We start from the raw sequence: 23,286 nt of genomic DNA, 5'->3' as shown, positions 1-23,286 counted from the left end.
AAACCATTTTTCGTTTAGTGCAAATGAGACAGTAGGTGGGTAAATAACATGTTATCAATCCATTCTGTGGTTAAAAGCATTACTATTCAAAAATAACCCCTGTTAGAAAGATGTAAAAAAAAAAGTCTGTCAACTGTAGAGAATGACTTATTCGTATTGCTAACATGGCTCAATTCTATTTATATTAACAAATAATTGTGAAAACATCTTGATTACCGTGCCGCTATGTCGTACTCTCCTTTCTCCACCAGGTGGTTTATATATGCCAAGCCGATGTCCTAGGGGAAATGAAATGAAAGAATTTCATACTTAACTGGAACACGTGGAAAGTTGGGTCTCCGTTCCTGAGTGGGCCCGCTGACTGGAACCCGTTCATACATCTTCGTTTGCTTTATGTAATTATGCTCATTTCTTTCTTGAGCATATTTAAATATACTTGTATTCTCACAAAGTTTAGAGTTTACAATTTTAAAAAACGTGACTACTTTAAAGGCTCCTAGCCTGCCCTCTTCTAAGAAATTTCCTACAAAGAAATCTCTGATAAGACAAACATGATCCAACAGTTTCATGTTGTCACTGGATATAAAATTTTTCTTGTGCTTTCATCCCTAAAATGTGAGCTACCTGTCTCTTCTATACCAAGTCTGAGGGAATGCTGTAGGAAAAATGAAATGACAGATCATTTGAAAGGGAAATATTTAAAGTTAACATCGAAGTGAAAATGAGCTCAGAAAACCAGGTCATTCGAACCCACGAGTTTACAGATGAGGAGACTGGAGCTCAAAGCAAGGCACTGACTGGCTTCACAGGATTCGTGCTCATTCACTTATTCCACCTTAGTCCTGAAAGGATTTGAGATGGCCTGTGTCACCAGAGACGGGGGACCTCTTGCTTGATCGCCTCATGACTCTTATGAAAGATTAGTTCCACCTAAAAGCATTTGCACGAGAAGCCTGAACTCAATATATATAACAAAACTTGGATTTTAAGTTCTGCTTTATGCACAAACAATTTTTTGCAGAGCTTCTTCCTGGATAGCAGAAATGGCAGGAGCCCATTTTTCTCTCTGCCTGCCTTACTCTAGGAGAAAAATGTCCAGGCGTGATTAATGTAAAGGGCATGCCCATTTCAAGAGTGAAGGGAAATACCCAAAGTTCTTAGTTTATTAAACTTTCACTTTAATGACTACTGTGTAGGAAATCGTATTTCAAATCTGTTGGAACTACAGAGTGAAGAAAAGGTGCTTAACTTTATTTCTCTGAAAATAGATCACATATCACAGTATCTACAGTTTCAGAGAAGAGATGCCTCTTTTGAAGAGTCAACTTCTCTAACGTTTCTCCCCATGTCCATGCTCCCTCCCAACTCATCCTGTGCTCTGTGCTCCTTTAACCTCAACCTGATTTTCTCTTTTCCCTAAGCATAAGCACGTTAAATGTCTTGCACGAAATACCCACCATCACCCAAAACCTCCCCATGATGTCACAGTCCCCAGCCATTGTCTTGACTCTTTACCACTTCGAGGCTAGCCTTAGTCTATGTTCAACTCAACTTCATCATCTCCTTTTCACTTTCACTCCACCAAGCATGTTGAGAATAAATAATATATACAGAAAATGCACTTGTCACTTTCATATTACCAAATGCAATGTACAACTGACTAAGCTAAGCTTATCTTACTTTTGACCTGCTTACTTCAACTATACTCTTCCACTGGCTGGAATACTCCATTTCTAGGTAATCCTTGCTTATTCTCTACAATTTTGAATGAATAAAACAACATAAGATGCTCTCATTCTCTCTCTCCCTTTTAGTTCCTGAACTATTTTGCTTTGGGAATTAGGCTTTTTTGGCAAGCTTTAAAGAGAAGTTTAAGGTGGGGAAAGTGTAGGCAGAAGAACTTTGCACTGGAACCCAAATAGCCATAAATAACTAAGTTTCCAGTTTTCAACTGTAAACTAGGGTCTTGGGCTAGATGATCTCTAAGGACCCTTCACACTCAGAGGATAACATTTCTTTTCTGCTTTCCATCTGCACATTCATTTTCACAGTTAGCAAAGAAATGGGCTTTCACTCACAATATTTTTCCCAAGTCCAAAATGTAATAAAAATATATTTGATGTCCTAGATTAGTCACCATAACAAAATAAATTGAGCCTGTTCTTATAGAGACACTGAAGCAGTCTAGTTTTATGAAACTACTCTTTTTTTTTTTTTTTTTTTGCGGTACGCGGGCCTCTCACTGCTGTGGGCGCTCCCGTTAAGGAGCAACAGGTTGCGGAGCACAGGCTCTGGACGCGCAGGCCCAGCGGCCATGGCTCATGGGCCCAACCGCTCCACGGCATGTGGGATCTTCCCGGACCGGGGCACGAACCCGCGTCCCCTGCATTGGCAGGCGGACTCTCAACCACTGCGCCACCAGGGAAGCCCTGAAACTACTCTTTTGATAAATTTCATGATAATGTGGTTTTACCTGTGATTTAAAGAAACTTCCCCACGCATAACTGGAAAGCTTTGTATTTAAAGTGTATTTATAAATCCAGTTTCCAAATTACCTAAAACTACCTCCTAGCAGTTGTTCAAGTTTCTTGTTTACAAGCAGAAGCTGATTCAATAAAATGAACTATTTTGACCTCACAGGTTAGGGAATTCGTTTGAAATAACTTCTCAAAAGGTAGCAAGAATCCGTTCTTTTCAAATTACTTTCAGCCTCATTATAACTTATTGAAAGGTAAAGTTATGTTTCAAATAGTAAAATTACATACTTACCAGAATCTTATGTCTTTTAATGTTCTTTTGGCTAATTTCAGCTGCCATCAGAGCTTCCTGTATTTACATAAGCATGATAAAAGCAGTCGAAAAGGAAGAAGGGCAAAGGGGAGAGAGTGGGAGAGAGAGACATTGAGGTTATAAACACTATATTTATTATGTTTTAAAGTCCTGGGCTACATAAATAAGCCCCATTTTCCCATGGCTTTTGCTTCAAGCACAGGAATTTGTAATGTTATGGTTGAGTGAACCTCACTGAATTCAAACTCAAACAAAAGCAGTCAACCAAAATGAAGACTTCTATTATTTCCATTTGAATTCATTTCCACATTAGGACCCTGGAATCACATTTCAGATGCAACTCAAAATACAACAAAATCTCTTATGTTCAAACAAAAAAATCTGTCATTCTAAATCAAGGGGCACTTTTATGTATGTATGTAATATATGTATGACATATATTAATCAAGGGGCACTTTTCCTTTATGAAGCATAAAAAGTAACCTGTATGCATACATTTAGGTACAACTACACTAAGATTTTGAAAATCTCTGATTTTAGTTGTATTTTGGTAAGTTTACAATGATTCCTTGAACACAAATGTTTGAAAGACAAAATTATTTCTTTAAGAAGCTGCTGGATCTAAAGCAATAATGGTAATAACCGGGGTTATGAACTTGGTATCAATACCTGGACTCCAAAGAGTTTATAAATTAAAAGCTTGTTTTTCCAAATCCTTTCAGGTGGTTACAAACTTAACCAAGTAAGTGGACTATTTTTTGTTTGTTTTTGGCTAATTAGCATAAAAGACTATCCAGAGAGTTTCTCTAACTAAACCAACAGAATAATACCTTTGCAGCTATTAAAACTTTAAAATGTTTTCCTTTTTTAAAAAAAGCCATGATGGGGCATTATCTACTCAAATTAGTCTGAACCGAGACTCAATGACGTGGACAACATCATTCCATCTGAACAGGTAGCTCAAACCCTCCTGAGTACAGTTTGATAGCTTTACTTTTTACACATGATATAAGCACAAAATAAATGATTTCACTAAAATATCCAAATGGATGATTCTGAAATACTAGCTTTATTTTATTTTTCTTGAAAAACCACCAAATAAACTTATCAGTAGGCTGGATCGAACCTACCCCTCCCTCCATCACCAATGCCTCTTCCACTGAACAGTAAGGCCAGTCAACCTCCTTGTGGTCTTTATTCCCCATAACTTGCGAAAAGAGTATCGGAAAGTTATTGGCCTCCTACATATCACTAGCTTAGAACATTCTAATTCACCTACGTGAAAGATTTATTACAAAACCCTTTGAGCCCCTCTCTGTTACCGACGTGTCAATACTTTTAAGTAAAAGCAAGACTACTTCATATTTCTTCTTTTCAAGGAGCCAGTCGATGTGGTCATCTTGGTCTCGTTCCTTGGCTACGACAACATCTCTTGGACTCACAATGTAGAAGAGTGACTCCCCTTCCGAGTATTCTAGAGATAAGAGAGCAACAACTTGGGTGACTCAACAGTAGAAACCTTGGCAGTGGTTTGGTGCGGGGGGGACAGGGTTAGGCTACCCAACTTACAAGCGAACAGAAAACTCTCTTAGCTTTGGAATAAATGTGTTTGGCTGTGTTTGAAGGTAGGGGTGAGAGACAGGTAGAGAATGATAGAGTCTATTCCAGTGCTTTAAAAAATATTCACACGTAAAATGATTTGAATGAAAAAAGAAGGAAGGGAAGGAGGAAGGAAGGGAGGGAAGGAGGGAGGAAGTATCAAAACAACTTGAAAAAAATAAGGTAGGCTTAAAAATTCTGTTTCCTGTATTAACGTTCTGACCTCAGCTGAAAGATAGCGCTCAAAATTCTCCATGTCTATTGTATATAATTTATCTACTGTATATAAACTTTATTGATGACCATTTACAGCACAGTTCTATTTTTACAGAACAATTACACCCCACAGTTGGCGATAAATGTTTCCTCCTCTTCAAGGTCAAGGCCATCTAAAGCATAAATGACAGATGCCCCAGGCCCTGGAGGCATCATCTATCATTTCAGCGTGTTGTGCACAAAGCCGATGGTAAGGGTTTCCTGAAGAATTCAATTACAAAACCTGTTCTGAAGGGTTTCTAAATGTGCAGCAGAGTTTGCTCTGAGCAAAAATTACCTCAACTGGATGCTTTCACTTGTGAATCACATCTGCTTTCTGCTAAGTCCAGAAAACCCACTCCCATTTCTCAGCTGATCAAGGGCTTCAGCTAAGAAAGCTCTAACAGATACAGGATATTTCTTCATTGACCGAAATGAGAACTGAAAATATTCTCAAAACATGTCTACTGTTTTTAAAGCAGGAAAGAATTTCTCAACAGCCAAAGCTGTTCTATTTTTTCATTAACGTATGTTTCAAGGATATGATGACACCAAAACACAGAGGCCCCTGGTATGACTACAATGCAATGGTTCTCCCTTTATTTCCAAGCAGTGACTAAGTGCATTCATGCATCCACTCAACAAATACTCAGTGAAAGCCCAGTATGGACCAGGCGCTCTCTCAAGCTCTGAGCATTCGGTCAAAGAAAGACAATTTCTCCGGCAACCCAGAGTACACCTTCTAGGGATATAACGTTGGGAGCGATACGCCAACTAGAGAACCCTGCTGCTTAGCATCAGTGTAAGTCAGGTGTCACATGAAATAGTTAGGACAGGAGACCAAATACAAGGACAAAGGCCACAAAGCCTCCTCACCTTGGTCCTGGCCTCATCTCTACCCCTCCCTTCTGCTGTGGGAGCTCAAGCAAGTTCTACAGCATCTCTGGGCCTTGACGCCTTCATTTTCAACATAAAAGGCCTGCCCAGATAGGCTCTAAGAGCCTTTCAGCACCTTAAATTCCTGGTTGTGCTACTCAAGTGGGGGGGGGAAAAACATAAATATAAGAAATAACGTGAGTCAGATCCTTGATGTCTCTCACCTAAGTGATAATCTCTACATTCATTTTCCTGAAAGCCTCTCACAGTCAGAGCATCAGAAGAGATCTCTTCACAAGTCTCGGAAAGCGGCTGGATGATATCCAGTCTGGGTCTGGCGCAGTATTCTCTTTCCTAAGGGGAAAAAGAAAGTCTCATTTGAATTACATTTCTAGAAATGATACAAATTAGGGACTTCCCTGGTGGCGCAGTGGTTAAGAATCCGCCTGCCACCGCAGGGGACACGGGTTCGGTCCCTGGTCCGGGAAGATCCCACATGCCACGGAGCGACTAAGCCCGTGCGCTACAACTACTGAGCCTGTGTTCTAGAGGCCACGAGCCACAACTACTGAGCCCGCGTGCCACAACTACCGAAGCCCGTGCTCTGCAACAAGAGAAGCCACCGCAATGAGAAGCCCACACACCAATGAAGAGTAGCCCCCACTCGCCGCAACTAGAGAAAAGCCCGCACGCAGCAACGAAGACCCAGTGCAGCCAAAAATAAATAAATTAAGAAAAACAAAAAGGAAAAGTAGTGCCTTGTGCAAAATCACATGGATACTAAGTGGCCAAGTGTCACAGCATATTTTTAAAAAAATGATACAAATTAATTCTAGGTAGCCATAATTAAGTGCTTTGGTTTTGTAAATTCGGCAGGTGTAAGCCTTTCTCACCACCTGCCGTGGACAGCCTCATAGCAGTGGTTTATTTTGACCTCTTGGATGAGATACACAGGACAGGTACCACCGTACTATGTCAGCGGTCCACCACTGCAGCCCTTTCAACTCCAAGGGACGGCTACCACATCCTTAGATAACTCTGTTACATCTTCTTCACAAATATGAGACAGAGTGAAAATTACATTATAAACTGCTCCATGATCCAGACCACTGCCACTACTAGGCCTTTCACCGGGGATGCTGAGAAGCCAGAGACTAAGAGTTACGTCTACAGCAAAACTTGCTGAGATGATGTAGATGTTCTGTGCCTGTACTGCCCAGCGTGGTAGACCTGAGTCACGAGTGGCCGTCAAACACCTGAAATGGGATGACTGTGCCTGAGAAACTGAGTTTTAAATTTTATTTCATTTTCATTAATTTCAGCTTGGATAGGCACATAGCTTAATGACTACAGTTTGGGACACTGCCATTCTAGATCAAGATAGAGGGGGAAAAGATGCTTTATTGAGGGCCTATGACAATTTCACTAGCCTAGTAGGTGACTGTCCACAGATTGTTCTCGCTGAGTCCTTAAATCACCCTTCAGTAAGTATTGTTCTTCTTAATTTTCCAGATGAAGGAACTGAGGATCGAAAAGTTTACTGAGGTCAAAGTTATATAAGTAAACAGTGAGACTGGGATTTGTGGAAAAACTGGGACTATGGATTTAAAATCAAGTTTATTTTACTATAAAACTCAAGCTCTTTGAATATTCAGCACAGAGGCACGAAAGATACACTTGACTGTTTTCCAAAGCAGCGAGACCTAAAGCAGTAAGACCTAAAGCAGTGTGGCACTGGTACGGAGAACTCAGATGAAAGGAACAGAATGAAAGAAATCCAGAACTACTCCCAACTCTCCAAGGTTCCCCAGTAAAACAGTAAGCCTCGAAGATTCCTTTGATCAATTTTGTTAGGTTAATTGAGAAGCGATTACGTCAGCTTTGCATCTCATATATTTAAAAGAGTCCAAAATAAAAAGTAATTATGAAAGATTCACTATTAGAGGAAAAAACCCCAGTGAATATACAGGATAATTTATCACATCTGTGGAGAAATGACAAATATCTTGCTTTTAAAACAACAAAAAGGAAAAACCTGAAAATTTTGACTATTTAAAAAATTAACAGCTATAACAATGACAAAAAATACCAAAATTAGAAGAGCAAAATAGAAAAAAAAAAATTGAAACAAATAATGTTAAAAGAAAATCGCCTTGCTAGACCACATAAATAAATAGCTCCTTCATATGTGTGAGGAATCCATCAGCAAGGTGATGGATGAGAAATCCATCTTATCATTATTTTACAACTTTTGTTCACGGGTCTAACAGCCCTGCTTATGCGTGAACTGCCTAGGAGCAGGGATTTGGTCTTGTTGATCGCTGATACTCCATGCTGAGCACCATTCTTAACACACATGCTTTATTAATGAATGGAAGAAAAACAAAACATTAAGGGAACAGCTTCATAAATTAGGTTATATCAACCAGATGAAACAGTTCACAACCGCCAGAAAGATGATGGGAGACTGCACAGCCATATGCAGAGAGAATGGAACGATGCTCCTAAAATTACGGCCACACGGAAGAGCTTGTAACTGTCACTGCAACTGTGCGGGAACAGGCACATATGTAAAAGGTGTAATGAGGAAAATATGCTGCGATAACATTGCAATTGATATAAAAACGAATTCTGTTCACTGTTGCAGTTAAACTTTTTGATGTGAAAAAGAAAAGGGGGGCGTGGTGGGCCCCAAGCTTGCTTCTTTATTCCTTCTGCCTTAATTTGATCAGTTCTTTCTGTATTTAAGGATTTCAGGTGTCCTTTGGTGTTAGAGAAAATGAAGAGTTATATACACTGACACACACATTTCTAAAGCACCTCCAAGACCCTCACTTCTTCCTCTGAAAAAACTCCATTTTCTAATTTGCTCTTTGAGGTTGGCTTTTCTTGGTTTTCACTCCCTTCCAATACTCTCTCTTATTAACAAAGGTTTCCTTCCCTTCTTTCTTTTTTTGGTCAACCGTTTATTAGGCCTTCCCTTTGTCATTTTACTGCCTCTTTTCTTATGTCTTTCAATCACATCCTGAATGCTCCCCACATTCCTCATCAAAAAGCACTGTATTTACTCCCTCCGGAGCCAATGCTTTTCTTTATTTTCAAAAAAATAAATAAATAAAATAATAATAAACTGATGTCCTGCACAGGGCTAGAAGCCAGCCCTATTGATTTTAGCAGGTTTGAGTGTTCACTTAAGTCTACTGCATCCCATTGCCTAGCAACATGGGCACCCAGAGCTCCAGGTTACTATAGCGATGGCTTCCTGATGCAAGAGCTCGCTCAGAGAAATGTTGGAGAGCAGCTACCACTTCAAAACCGGGACTCCCAGGGTTTTTCTCCCCATTTTATTCCTTGCTATTTGAAAAGGAAAAGAAAAAAAAAGAGAGAGAGAGAGAGGATACAGACAAGGAGAACCTACTCACTGTAAAGGGCTAGACGATCAATTGCATTTCTTTTATACCACAGCATCCCAAAGAAAATCCTTTACAATAAACTCTCCTTGTTTATGCCTTGAAGCCGCCCCTGGCCCCTTCCTGACAGGAACTCTGGACTCTGACAATAAAGACAAACTGGGAATGGGGCCGACCTAGGCTTCAAAGAAAGACTCAGTATGCAGGCCCCTCCACTGGACCCTATAACGGGTTTCATTCCAAAATCATGTATAATGAAATGCAGATTCTCTGCTGCTTCCTATGAGCCGTACATTTCATACCATCATTTGCAGTGATAACCGAGACTTAGCAACAATCTAATTTCAAAGCAAGAATCAAGCTACTCAGAATCACTGGGCCACTGGGAAGTAAACAAATATATCTGGACCACAGGAAATAATGGACCACCCTCTCTGTAATTCACTCTGACCACAGGGACCCCTGCTGATGCTACACATCAACTTCATTGCTGTCATTTCTGCTAATGCACAGTGTCAGTTTAGTTTCTTGGCCTTTTGGCAAGAGGAATCCTTCGTTCCGTTCGACTAAAATACCAAGAGAGATGGAAAAAAGGGAAGGCAAAAAAAAAAAAAAAGACTCCCCTTTGCTTGGCAAAAGGAACAAAGGCAACCAATGAGTGGAGCTTCTGAAACGTAAGTACATTAAGCCTGCAGGGTAATCTCTGCTGACGTTGTTTTATAGGTCAGGAAGTTCTGCTCAGACTGGAGCCTGAGTCCTTTCATGGGCAACTTCATCTGGGTAAAAATGCTACAAATGAACCCACCCTATTGTATTTGGGGTGAAAAAAAAATTACCGTTTTTTCGGAAACCTCCTTTACATAGGAAAGTACAACAAGCTGATCACAGAGGGGTGCGAGTCCACTGATGTAGAATTCAGTTTCGAACTGAGACACTGCAAACAAAAGGGACAGAAGATTCACCGTTAGCAGCAAAAAGCAGCACAAAGGAAAGGACACGTCGACTACGAACGCAGGAGGGACTCATTTTAGAAATCTAACAAAAAGGGGGCAGAGATAAACATACTTTCTGGACAATAATCAGTAGCCCAAAAGAATATCTGGGAACTTACACTTGAAAATTTCTATTACAAATAAAAAGCAAACTCGACAATAACAGCAGCATGAATGGTGAAGAGTGACACTATCTAGTTAGTTTAAAAATGACAGAGTTAAATTCCATGAAGACACATTGAAATCCATAAAACCCAACGTAAACGATTATCAATAACAATACTTTTAGATACTAAAAAATTAAATATTTTAAATAATTTAAAAATATTACTAGTGACAAAAATACTTTTAAAAATAATTTAAACATAAATTTCAATCTTTCACAATTAGGGCATTACAGTGGCATGATGGTCCCAAGAAATGCTATTTGTAATTATGAAACTATTACTCCTTTTTAAACATTTAATAAACATTATATCTAGGCTTAAAAGAAAAAAAGTGTAAATACACATTACATTATGATGAAACTCCATTAATTCTTCAGTGAAATAAAGGTCAGAGAAAATAAGAAATTTCTCTTTCCTTTTAAAAGATAGTCATTAAAACATAGAAGAAGTTCTGTTTCTTCTATTGCATCACCTAAGAGGTATATAGATCTAATTACAATGGACCTCAAAGATCTTATAGAAGGCTCAATGGCAGAAGTACAAATATTGCTACAGTATGATTCTAATGACTAGCTGTTGTAATATTTATAATAAATGACTGCTGTTTTAAGCAACTAAGTTTTGGGATGGTTTGTTATGCAGCAAAGCCAACTGATACAATATTAGTGCCAGGAAAAGACTCTTCCAGGAATCATACACAGCACTTACAATTCATTTGAGAGTAAACTCTCATTTGAACCCACCACTTTTTCTAAGAGTTTCTTGATTCAGTTCTTCTCCACAGTTCTGTGATATTAGCTTCAGGTTTAGTTAACTTTTATGATAAAATGACCACCTTTTCCAAAGCAGGGGAAGTCAGTGTAGCATACTGGAAACACTATTGAATGGGAAGTTAGGAAATCTGGGTCATAACTGCAATTACACTGAACTTGGATAATTCATTTTAATTTCTGTGGGTATGGCTTTTCCCATGTATAAATAAAGGTATCAGAATAGAAATAAAACCCATAACACATAAACTGAGGGGGGACTGAATTTTTCTTCTTCCTCCTCTCCATCCTCCTCGTAAATCACTTCGTGTTACTTGACTGGGCTGATCTTCAACGCCTGCTCCTTAATTAACTGTTTTCAAAATTTTACTTTCACACCAAAATGAGACTGAGGATAATCAAAAAAACACTACGTAGTTAATAACATAAATATTAAAAAGGATAACATTTCTTAAGCTTTGTCCTGGGTGGGATCGCATAGGTGGTCACGGTGCCCTGGACAGAGCCATACAACGGGAGTCCAAACGGTGCCTGCTCTGCCACGAAGACTTGTTTTCTCACCTGCTGAACCTGAACTGAATATCCTTATCTAGGCACTTGAAAATAATCTTTGGTAAAGTGGTGATGTGATCAATATTCTCACGAAGCACATGCGTAGAGAACTTCCCACAACCACGTGTTCAGAGATGAGCACGTGCTGCGTGTAGCCAGGCACAGAAGGTTCTGGAGAAGCTTCCCCAGTGCTACCTGTGAATGTAGGGAGTGGGCAGGGGGGAGGGGGGAGAGACGGGAGGGTTGGAATGTGCAGATGCTATTGAACAGTGTGGGCCACACATGACCTACTGATCAAAGAGGTGACAGTTTCACATTCAGGAAGACATACAGGCCTGTTAACAGGAGGTTTTGGATGCCAGCACTCCTGAGGTTGCACAGACTCTTTGGTAGAGATGGACTTGTGTTTTTTTTTTACTAAATCGCATTCCATCGTGGAAATGCTACGCATACAGCAACTTGGATGAAGAGCAATCAAAGATGCTACAGACTGTTTCATGGGAATCACATGGAGCCTTTTATGGGCTTGTCTGCCATAGGCACCCAAGTGAGAGCATCATCTAAGAAATGGTGGGTGAACGAGGTATTCTCCCCATTTGAGACGCCAAAGGGGCTGCCAAGGCTCACTGACAAGGAGCATCACACAGTATCCCTCCTAAAGGTAATCAAATCCACATCAAGGCTTTGGTTTATATGAATGAGCTGTAAGATACAGATCAGAGAAACTAGAAAACAATTCTACCCAAATCTTTCCTCCTCTACATCCTGATTTCTGTCCTCAAGAGCCTGCATTAATAACACAGAAAACTTCCTGTTCTTTAATTAAGAACATAATAGGAAATCTAATGTGTTCTTAAAGAAAATAAGGACAGATGTGAAGAAGCAGATATTTCCTTCTCAATTCCAGATACTATAACAAAATGCTTATTTGTTAAATACTAAATCCTACCACTTTACTAATTGAAAATAGGTAATAATTTAGGTAGAAATGACATGAACTGACTAAATTACAAACGAAGAAAAGATGTGGTATTATATAAAAATAGTGCTTTCAAGATTTCCAGAGGCACAGTTAAGCAAGTTATCACCATTCAGATACAGCTGCAATTAAATAATTCTTCTCATTTTATTAAAATGATTTCATATCAACGTAAATCTTCTTATGGAAAACAAAACTGCAATTACAGTTGCACCCTTTGAGTCACAGATTAAGAGTTCTAAAATAATGGCTGCTTTTCTTACCGTTGAATATTCTACCACTTAGAAATTCATCTCCATTAATACCCATTAGTAATGATATCATGTAAAAAAGAGGACTCATTTCCTGGTATGAGGTCCTAGTTTAGGAAAATGTCTACATCTACTCTGCATTAAAAAAAAAAAAAAAAGACATTTCAGAATGAATGACATTTCAGGGCTCTGTTTTTCCATTACTACTTACTAATGCAACAAAACATGATTGTTTTAAGATCTATCATGATTTAGTGTATTCTTTATATTAAGGGTGAATCCATGAAGGGCTGGTTGGAGACAGCGGTGTCAGAATGAACAGGAATGTTGAGGAAAGTTCCCTCTATGCCTACTTTCTGCAGGGTTTTTAACATAAATGGGTGTTGAATTTTGTCGAAAGCTTTCTCTGCATCTATTGAGATGATCATATGGTTTTTCTCCTTCAATTTGTTAATATGGTGTATCATGTTGATTGATTTGCGTATATTGAAGAATCCTTGCATTCCTGGAATAAACCCCAATTGATCATGGTGTATGATCCTTTTAATGTGCTGTTGGATTCTGTTTGCTAGTATTTTGTTGAGGATTTTTGCATCTATGTTCATCAGTGATATTGGCCTGTAATTTTCTTTCTTTGTGATATCTTTGTCTGGCTTTGGTATCAGGATGATGGTGGCCTTGTAGAATGAGTTTGGGAGTGTTCCTCCCTCTGTTATATTTTGGAAGAGTTTGAGAAGGATAGGTGTTAGCTCTTCTCTAAATGTTTGACAGAATTTGCCTGTGAAGCCATCTGGTCCTGGGCTTTTGTTTGTTGGAAGATTTTTAATCACAGTTTCAATTTCAGTGCTTGTGATTGGTCTGTTCATATTTTCTATTTCTTCCTGGTTCAGTCTTGGCAGGTTGTGCATTTCTAAGAAATTGTCCATTTCTTCCAGGTTGTGCATTTTATTGGCATAGAGTTGCCTGTAGTAATCTCTCCTGATCTTTTGTATTTCTGCAGTGTCAGTTGTTACTTCTCCTTTTTCATTTCTAATTCTATTGATTTGAGTCTTATCCCTGATGAGTCTGGCTAATGGTTTATGAATTTTGTTTATCTTCTCAAAGAACCAACTTTTAGTTTTGTTGATCTTTGCTATCGTTTCCTTCATTTCTTTTTCATTTATTTCTGGTCTGATCTTTATGATTTCTTTCCTACTGCTAACTTTGGGATATTTTTGTTCTTCTTTCTCTAATTGCTTTAGGTGCAAGGTTAGGTTGTTTATTCGAGATGTTTCCTGTTTCTTAAGGTAGGACTGTATTGCTATAAACTTCCCTCTTAGAACTGCTTTTGCTGCATCCCATAGGTTTTGGGTCGTTGTGTCTACATTGTCATTTGTTTCTAGGTATTTTTTGATTTCCTCTTTGATTTCTTCAGTGATCACTTCGTTATTAAGTAGTGTATTGTTTAGCCTCCATGTGTTTGTATTTTTTACAGTCATTCATATGACAAACCCACAGCCAACATCGTCCTCAATGGTGAAAAACTGAAACCATTTCCACTAAGATCAGGAACAAGACAAGGTTGCCCACTCTCACCACTATTATTCAACATAGTTTTAGAAGTTTTAGCCACAGCAATCAGAGAAGAAAAAGAAATTTAAGGAATCCAAAAAGGAAAAGAAGAAGTAAAGGTGTCACTGTTTGCAGATGACATGATACTATACATAGAGAATCCCAAAGATGCTACCAGAAAACTACTAGAGCTAATCAATGAATTTGGTAAATTTGAAGGATACAAAATTAATGCACAGAAATCTCTGGCATTCCTATACACTAATGATGAATAATATGAAAGTGAAATTAAGAAAACACTCCCATTTACCACTGCAACAAAAAGAATAAAATATCTAGAAATAAACCGACCTAAGGAGACAAAAGACCTGTATGCAGAAAATTTCAAGACACTGATGAAAGAAATTAAAGATGATACAAATAGATAGAGAGATATACCATGTTCTTGGGTTGGAAGAATCAACATTGTGAAAATGACTCTACTACCCAAAGCAATCTACAGATTCAATGCAATCCCATCAAACTACCACTGGCATTTTTCACAGAACTAGAAGAAAAAGTTTCACAATTTGTATGGAAACACAAAAGACCCCGAATAGCCAAAGCAATCTTGAGAACGAAAAATGGAGCTGGAGGAATCAGGCTCCCTGACTTAAGACTATACTACAAAGCTACAGTAATGAAGACAGTATAGTACTGGCACAAAAACAGAAAGATAGATCAATGGAACAGGATAGAAAGCCCAGAGATAAACCCACGCACATATGGTCACCTTATCTTTGATAAAGGAGGCAAGAATATACAGTGGAGAAAAGACAGCCTCTTCAATAAGTGGTGCTGGGAAAACTGGACAGGTACATGTAAAAGTATGAGATTAGATCACTCCCTAACACCATACACAAAAATAAGCTCAAAATGGATTAAAGACCTAAATGTAAGGCCAGAAACTATCAAACTCTTAGAGGAAAACATAGGCAGAACACTCTATGACATAAATGACAGCAAGATCCTTTTTGACCCACCTCCTAGAGAAATGGAAATAAAAACAAAAGTAAACAAACGGGACCTAATGAAACTTCAAAGCTTTTGCACAGCAAAGGAAACCATAAACAAGACCAAAAGACAACCCTCAGAATGGGAGAAAATATTTGCAAATGAAGCAACTGACAAAGGATTAATCTCCAAAATTTACAAGCAGCTCATGCAGCTCAATAACAAAAAAACAAACAACCCAATCCAAAAATGGGCAGAAGACCTAAACAGACATTTCTCCAAAGAAGATATACAGATTGCCAACAAACACATGAAAGAATGCTCAACATCATTAATCACTGGAGAAATGCAAATCAAAATTACAATGAGATATCATCTCACACCGGTCAGAATGGCCATCATCAAAAAATCTAGAAACAATAAATGCTGGAGAGGGTGTGGAGAAAAGGGAACACTCTTGCACTGTTGGTGGAAATGTACAGCCACTATGGAGAACAGTATGGAGGTTCCTTAAAAAACTACAAATAGAACTACGTTACGACCCAGCAATCCCACTACTGGGCATATACCCTGAGAAAACCATAATTCAAAAAGAGTCATGTACTAAAATGTTCATTGCAGCTCTATTTACAATAGCCAGGAGATGGAAGCAACCTAAGTGTCCACCATCAGATGAATGGATAAAGAAGATGTGGCACATATATACAATGGAATATTACTCAGCCATGAAAAGAAACGAAATTGAGTTATTTGTAGTGAGGTGGATGGGCCTAGACTCTGTCATACAGAGTGAAGTAAGTCAGAAAAAGAAAAACAAATAGCGTATGCTAACACATGTATACGGAATCTAAGGGAAAAAAATGTCATGAAGATCCTAGGGGTAAGACGGGAATAAAGACACAGACCAACTAGAGAATGGACTTGAGGATATGGGAGGGGGAAGTGTAAGCTGTGACAAAGTGAGGGAGTGGCATGGACATACACACACTACCAAATGTAAAATAGATAGCTAGTGGGAAGCAGTCGCAGAGCACGGGGAGATCAGCTGGGTGCTTTGTGACCACCTAGAGGGTTGGGATAGGGAGGGTGGGAGACGCAAGAGGGAAGAGATAAGGGAAAGTGTCTATGTGTATAGCTGATTCACTTTGTCATAGAGCAGAAACTAACACACCATTGTAAAGCAATTATACTCCAATAAAGATGTTAAAAAGAAATAAAATAAAAGAATGAACAGGAAAGTATAAGGACTATTCTTAATGAACAGATAATAATGAACAGATTTAGAGAAAGAAATGCTGAACAGTAGTATTTATTCTTCTGGAACATACGTAAATTATGTAATATTTTATGGACTGGCTTTATAAAATATCTTCAAGTAATTACTGCCTTTCTACTTCAAAATTTTAGTGGAACAATCAAAGCTTCAGTTTATTTTCTCTAAAATTCTATTTTTTTCCACATGACAGTGATTTTTAATAACTAATGAAAAAATGTTTCCAAAGGAAAAGCAGTTTGAATACAGGTGGTTTATAGGTCTCATACCATGGAAGTTCATCTTTCCATTATCTGGAAAAGATAAGTCATAAAGAAAAGGACAAATTGTGTTGGAAAGCACTAAAACAAAATAGAAAGCAAAAGCTGGGGGGCGGCAGGGGGCGGGGAGGAGAGAAAAATGCAGAATTTCTAGAGGGAGCCACAACAGGCAGTAGCTATTCTTCAGGTCAAAGAGTTCTGAAAGTGAGTCAATGGCTCTGGGGCCCTGCAGGAAATGCTCTGGGGTCCCTGGGATTGTGATAAGCAAAGATGCACATTACAGCTGCAACACAGCCTTCATCCTGATGGGGATGAAAGGCCTGCAGTGCTCTGGTTTATTTAGGAGAATGAAGCATTCCTAGACGTGCTAGAAGAAATAATTCAAGGAAAAAAGAAAGAGATTCTATGCAGAATAAGAGAAAAAGAGGAAGAAAGTTTCAGAGGGACTATTCACATAAAAATTTTATTCAAGGAAGTTCTTTGGATCCAGAAAGAGGACAATTGTGTACAAAGCTCTGATCTAGAAGAGAGGCTTGAGTTCTTCATCAGTGCTGTCCAACAGAATATTAACACAAGCCAAAAACATAACTTTAAAATTTTCTAGTAGCCATATTAAAGAGTAAAAAGAGGTGAAATTTAAAAGTATTTTATTTAATGCAACACGTCTAAAATATGGTCATTGCAACATTTAACAACATAAAGGATTATTAATGAGATAATTTACTTTTTTTTTTCATACTAAGTCTTTGGAATCCTAAATGCAGCACATCTCAGCCTACACCTGCCATATTTCAAGCACTTAACAGCTATAAGTGGCAAGTGGTTACCATATTGGACAGTGCAGGTCCAGATGCTCCCCAGCGTTTTTTGTCTTTAAAGTTCAGTAATTTTACTCAAGTATCTTGAAGATGTTCATCGTGGGTCATAATTTTCAGATACACAACTGTACTATTTTAATTTCTAGTTTCTAGTTTTGTTCATCTGTAGTTTCAGGAAATTTTTCTTGAATTACTGTTTTTGGTATTTATTCCATTCCCTTGTTTTGTTTTCCATGACTCTTATTTGTAGGCTGAATTATCTTTGCCTGTCTCAGTATTTATCATTTAATCATAAACCTTTTTTTCCCCTTATTTGTGATGAAAATTTTTTCGTCTTCTACTTCTCTTCTTTCAGTATTGTCTTTGTGTCTATTTGCTCCTGTGTTCCTTCCAGTTTAACCTTCATTTCTGAAATAATCTTTTATTTATAAATATTTCCTGAGTTCAGTCACCTCATTTGAAATTTTTTTAGTTCTGATTTTTGTTGTTCTTTCATGCCTTTCATCATTTCTCTTTTTTTTAAATTTATCTTTGGCTGCATTGGGTCTTCATTGCTGCACGCGAGCTTTCTCTAGTTGCGGTGAGCAGGGGCTACTCTTCATTGCGGTGTGCAGGCTTCTCATTGCGGTGGCTTCTCTTGTTGTGAAGCACAGGATCTAGGCGCATGGGCTTCAGTAGTTGTGGTGCGTGGGCTCAGTAGTTGTGGCTCACGGGCTCTACTGTGCAGGCTCAGTAGTTGCGGTGCACGGGCTTAGTTGCTCCGTGGCATGTGGGATCTTCCCAGACCAGGGATTGAACCTGTGTCCCCTGCATTGGCAGGCGGATTCTTAACCACTGCACCACCAGGGAAGCCCCCATCCCTTCTTTAAACTACCTTGGAGCTTGTTCTGAAACAGTAAATTACAGTCATGATCTATTTTGTGGGTGTTTCTGTCTGGTGTGCTTTCATTGCCAAGGATGTTATTCTGCGCCTTATTCACTTTTTCTTAAACCTTAGTATGGGATTTGACCTCGGTACTTTTCTGCACTTGTTTCTAGGTAAAATCAGCCACTGATCTCTTGGGAGGAGGGAGGAACTGAGATAACTTCTAACCTCCAAGAGTTCCCTCATTCATAGTTTTCACATAGTTTTAAAAATCTGGTCCCTTGCTTTCTGAGATTTCCTGGCTCTGTCCCCTCCCCACTTTTATCTGGACCTTCTCTTTGTTTCTATCATGCCCATACTGCTCAGGATTTATTCTCCTGCGTGAGCCCGGCCCTGGCAGGAAACACTGGCCACTCAACTGTAAGAGTTCCCAGGGGCTGCTGGGCTGCCCGAGCCCCTCACCCTAACTGCAGCCCTGCACCCACCCCTCTCAGAGCAGCCTGGGTGTCTTCCAGAAAACACCTGCTGATTGTCTGGGAGATCTCCTGATCTCAAAAGCATTAGAAGCCCCCTTGCTCCCTCTGCTTTCTCTCATACAGACACTGGAACCATAGCGGGTCCCATGGCTATTGGTGGATTTTGCCGTTTGCTCGTATCTTGGGGTTCCTAGGGCTACCTTGCTGTAAGTGTTGTCTATGGGTTTTTGGTTGCGTGATCTAGTTGTTCCTGAGGACTCAGGAGGATGGAACAGTTATGTGGCCGCTACCACCATCTTCTCAGAATCCTCCAAGCACAAAATGTTAACATATCAGGGTTAGACACCAACTTGATATAACCCAGGGCTGGGATTCAGTCACAAATGCATAAATATTGTTGGGCCATCAACAGCACACATGCTCTAAGTTTCTGAATGATTGGCATGTGATTGAAATAAAAGTGAATAAGACAGAGCTTTCTTGTACCTTGGGTCTTACATCTCTGAGAGTTATCAACAACTTAATAAAGAATTACTGAGCACCAGTTAGGCAGAAGACACTCTTCCAGAAGCATCAGGAAGACGAAGAGTTTGCCTCTGACTTAAAAGAGAGTGTGAGTCTAGAAGCTAAAGAAATAATTAAAATACCATGTGCTATGCAAGAATGGAAACAGGTGTAAAGCAACAAAGAATACAAAGCAGGAAAATTTATTCCCAGAGGGGTGGAGATGGGGGTGGAAACAGTGGCAATAACCATGACTAGATGTGCCTGTTAAGGGCGGGAAGGCTGGTTATACATGAGAGAGGAACATTTCACAAAATGTTCATTCAAAAAATTTTCACGGGTGGGCTTCCCTGGTGGCACGGTGGTTGAGAGTCCGCCTGCCGATGCAGGGGACACGGGTTCGTGCTCCGGTCCAGGAAGATCCCACATGCCGTGGAGCGGCTGGGCCCGTGAGCCATGGCCGCTGAGCCTGCGCATCCAGAGCCTGTGCTCCGCAACGGGAGAGGCCACAACAGTGAGAGGCCTGCGTAACGCAAAAAATAAATAAATAAAAAATAAAAAACATTTTCATGAAAAAAAAATCATTAAAATAGATTTAAAAAACTAATGTATATTAAATTGTAAGGAATAAAAGTCAAGATTTTATTTGGCTCTGTATAAAAAGACCATCTCCAAATAATTCATAACTAGGTTATCTCACTTAATATCATTGTATTCAGACCTGTAAGAGATATTTAACTCCATACTCTTCATTATTACTCGTACCTATGAAAGTATCATGAAATGTATTAACCTCTTCAGAATAATTCAGTAAATCCTTATTTATATCTTTCCCCCATTCTCTTTCAATTGACTTTATGCAACACAATGTTTTCGTCTCCTGATTGTTAAAAGAAACCACTGTTTTTCTCTCACGAAATAGAATAGTAATATTAATAATAGCTTCTATTTAATGAACATTACTATACTGACAAGCAGGATGTTAAATATTTTACATACATCATCTTTTTCCACTATAATACCTTATATACAATTTAAAAGGGCCTTGAAGCTCAGTGATGTTAAATAACTTGACTAAGGTCCCTTAAGTAGAAGCCCAGCAAAAGTAGAATCTGAAAGCTTACTCTTCCTAGATATGTCACACTAGAAAACATAAATCAGAACACAGAGGTGCTAAGGGCAAAATGGCGCCACCTTAGCAGGAACAGAAGAAGTGAAGGGCTTGACTACTTTCTGCCAGTTCTGCATGCAGCCAGGGTGCCCTGCCCTTCCCTTGAGTTTCCCATGCACTGCAGTACATAGAACTTGTGTTGCTTTTTTATTTGGGGCCCTTGTTTTCCCTTTGCTGGTTGCAAAATGCCTGTTAGCTAAATGTGACCCAGAAGGATTTGGTATCTTCACTGGAGCTAAATAAATAATACCCTATAGATTTTAGTTTCTATGATTCTTAAAGAAGCAAACAATGTTTGTCAAGCAATTTATAAATAAGGACAATTATCTTCCCTTGGTTTATATTCACATATGAAAAAGCACTGAGGTCCGTTTATGATAGTGCCCTATTCCCAAGAGAATCTGACCCTTTAATAACCAGATATTAGTATTTCTTAATCAACTAGATATAATGTCTATAAACTTTGAGAAATTTGGACACTCTGTCAGCATGACCACTGAGCTAAGAAAATACATTTGGAACTCACATTTTAACATCCTTGGGACTGCTATGAAGCAGATGCATTGAAGTAAAAGTGACTTTACAATGCTTTATGTCAGCAAGTTAAGGAGAAGACCTAATATACGGCAGTGAAACAGAAGAGAACAGCCAATGGACAAAATAACACAAACATTCAAATCAGGAGCCAATATTACACGTAAATCAGAGCTATATAAGATGAGTTTAGCCTGCAATTTAATTCTATATCTTCTAATCGATATTCAGCTTACACTGTGACAAAGCTAAGCGGATGTGATCATCTCAGATACTCAACTTCAGCACTCACGAAGCAGCAGTGATAAAGAGTGACTCTGTGAGAAGCTGACCGCACACTGCTTAGACCACACACAAGGGGATGGTCAAAGACCTCTGGGTCAAAAGGTTCAAAACGAAATAGTTATACTTTAAGCTGTAAATAGGCTATCAAAGAAAAAAAAAAAGACAAGCTGACAAGTGTTGGTGAAGATGTGGAGAAGTTGGAACCCTATGCACTGCTGGTTGAAATGCAAATGTGCAGCCACCGTGCAAAAGAGGATGGAGGTTCCTAAAAAAAACCATTCAGATAGAGCCGCCATATGATCCAGCAACTCCCTTCTGGGTATTCATCCAAAAGGACTGAAATCAGGATCTTGAAGAGACACTAGCACTCCCATGTTCATTGCAGCACTGTTCACAACAGCCAAGATACAGAAATTACCTAAATGGCCACCGACACAGTAATGGATAAAGAAAATGTGGTATGTATTATATATGGAAAATGGAATACTATGTGGCCTCACAAAAAAATTCTGCAATATGCAACGATCTGGATGAACATTGAGGCCGTTATGCTCAGTGAAATGAGCCAGACACAGAAAGACAAACATTGTACCTAAAATAGTCAAATTCATAGAATCAAAGAGTAAAGGTGGTTGTAAAGGCTGGGGGGGAGGGGGAAAAAGAAAGTTGCTAATCAACGCGCACAAAGTGTACTGTACATACACTTAAAATTTTGTTAAGTGTAAGGACACTTCACTTCATGTGAAGTGTCCTTACAATAAAATAAAATTAAAAAATAAATACATACACACATTCAGAGACCTAACCACCCACCCTCCCCCCCACCCCAAAATCCAAAACTGCCTTGATACATCAACTAAACTTAAGCCAGACAATAAGAAAGGGCACACAAGAGGGCTGAAAGAATCACATCACCGTCTGGATTTGACTTCCTTTCCTTAGAAACAATTTTGATAGCCATCCAAGGCAACTAGGTTCTAGAGATTCCCTAAACATTTGGAGGAGAAACGATGAAGAGCTGTCAGTCCCAGAATACAAGGGGAAACAAAATTTCTATTTTTCTAAATGAGATACTTCACTTGAACCAAAATACAAAAACAAATCTACTGCATGTCCATTTCATCTGGCTGTTTGTAGAACAGGGGAGCAGACATCCTCACTGCATATTTAAAGGGTCTTTGGAGAATTTCTGCCCCATGGTTGGTATCTGAGTGCCTGCGGCAAGCTGCTTTTCTTCTCATCAGTTACTTTGGCTGCACGTGAGGGCTTGGGGCTAGGCGGAGGGCACGCATGGACGAACGCATGGCACAGCAGTGAGGAGAAACAGCTTCGAAACTAGGCTTATCTGTGCTCAAACGCTGCCTTCTTTGCTTCCGAATGTCCGCATCTGGAGCAGGTTACTTGGTCCCTCTAAACCTCAGCCTCTTCACCTATAAAATGGGATAGCAGCCCTACCCACTGGGACCATTGTGAAGATTAAACAAAATTCTGTGTGTAATGTATTTAAGCATGTGGCTGGTGGCAGTTGTTATAAAATGAACAAGATATACTTCTTACTTCAGGTGCTTCCGATTTCTTACCGCTACTTATGGTAGAGAAAATTTATTAACTCCACTTCCAACAAGTATTTGAGTCTCCAGCACTGAGTGACAAATGGATAGAGGAACAGACGCGTAATAAAACAAGTATAATAAAATCTTAACTGTGGAATCAAGGAAGCGAGTAAATAGATCCAGTAAAATTCTTTAGTTTTTTGGTATGTTTAATAATTTTCATTAAAAAATGTGGGGGAAAAAATTCAATGCAGAACAGAAGAATTAATAGATTAGAGAGAATCAAACTGAAGTCTAACAGAACAGAAAACCATACAGAGCTAGATCCTTATGGACACCTTGAACTGCCCTGATTTCTACTG

The 23,286-nt window shown here is 39.1% G+C and overlaps 1 protein-coding gene across 4 annotated transcripts in view; it reads right to left on the bottom strand.

Moving 5' to 3' along the window:
• The window catches only part of VPS41 (VPS41 subunit of HOPS complex), a 187,900-nt gene that overhangs the window by 38,614 nt on the left and 126,000 nt on the right, over positions 1-23,286 (bottom strand). For all 4 annotated transcript variants that reach the window (XR_009520589.1, XM_060020220.1, XM_060020222.1 and 1 more), the window contains 5 exons: positions 9,767-9,864; positions 5,745-5,874; positions 4,149-4,264; positions 2,770-2,826; positions 217-278 (listed from right to left, as the gene is read on the bottom strand). Coding sequence is in view for 3 of the 4 variants with exons in the window: in XM_060020220.1 (XP_059876203.1) it covers positions 217-278; positions 2,770-2,826; positions 4,149-4,264; positions 5,745-5,874; positions 9,767-9,864 (463 nt within the window). In the remaining variant the exon portion in view is untranslated. The remainder of the gene's footprint in view (positions 1-216; positions 279-2,769; positions 2,827-4,148; positions 4,265-5,744; positions 5,875-9,766; positions 9,865-23,286) is intronic.

The sequence above is a fragment of the Delphinus delphis genome, chromosome 9 (assembly GCF_949987515.2).
Source record: "Delphinus delphis chromosome 9, mDelDel1.2, whole genome shotgun sequence".
Classification (NCBI taxonomy): Eukaryota; Metazoa; Chordata; class Mammalia; order Artiodactyla; family Delphinidae; genus Delphinus; species Delphinus delphis.
The sequence above is the reverse complement of the archived record's forward strand: the minus strand, read 5'-3'. Positions and strand labels throughout refer to the sequence as shown.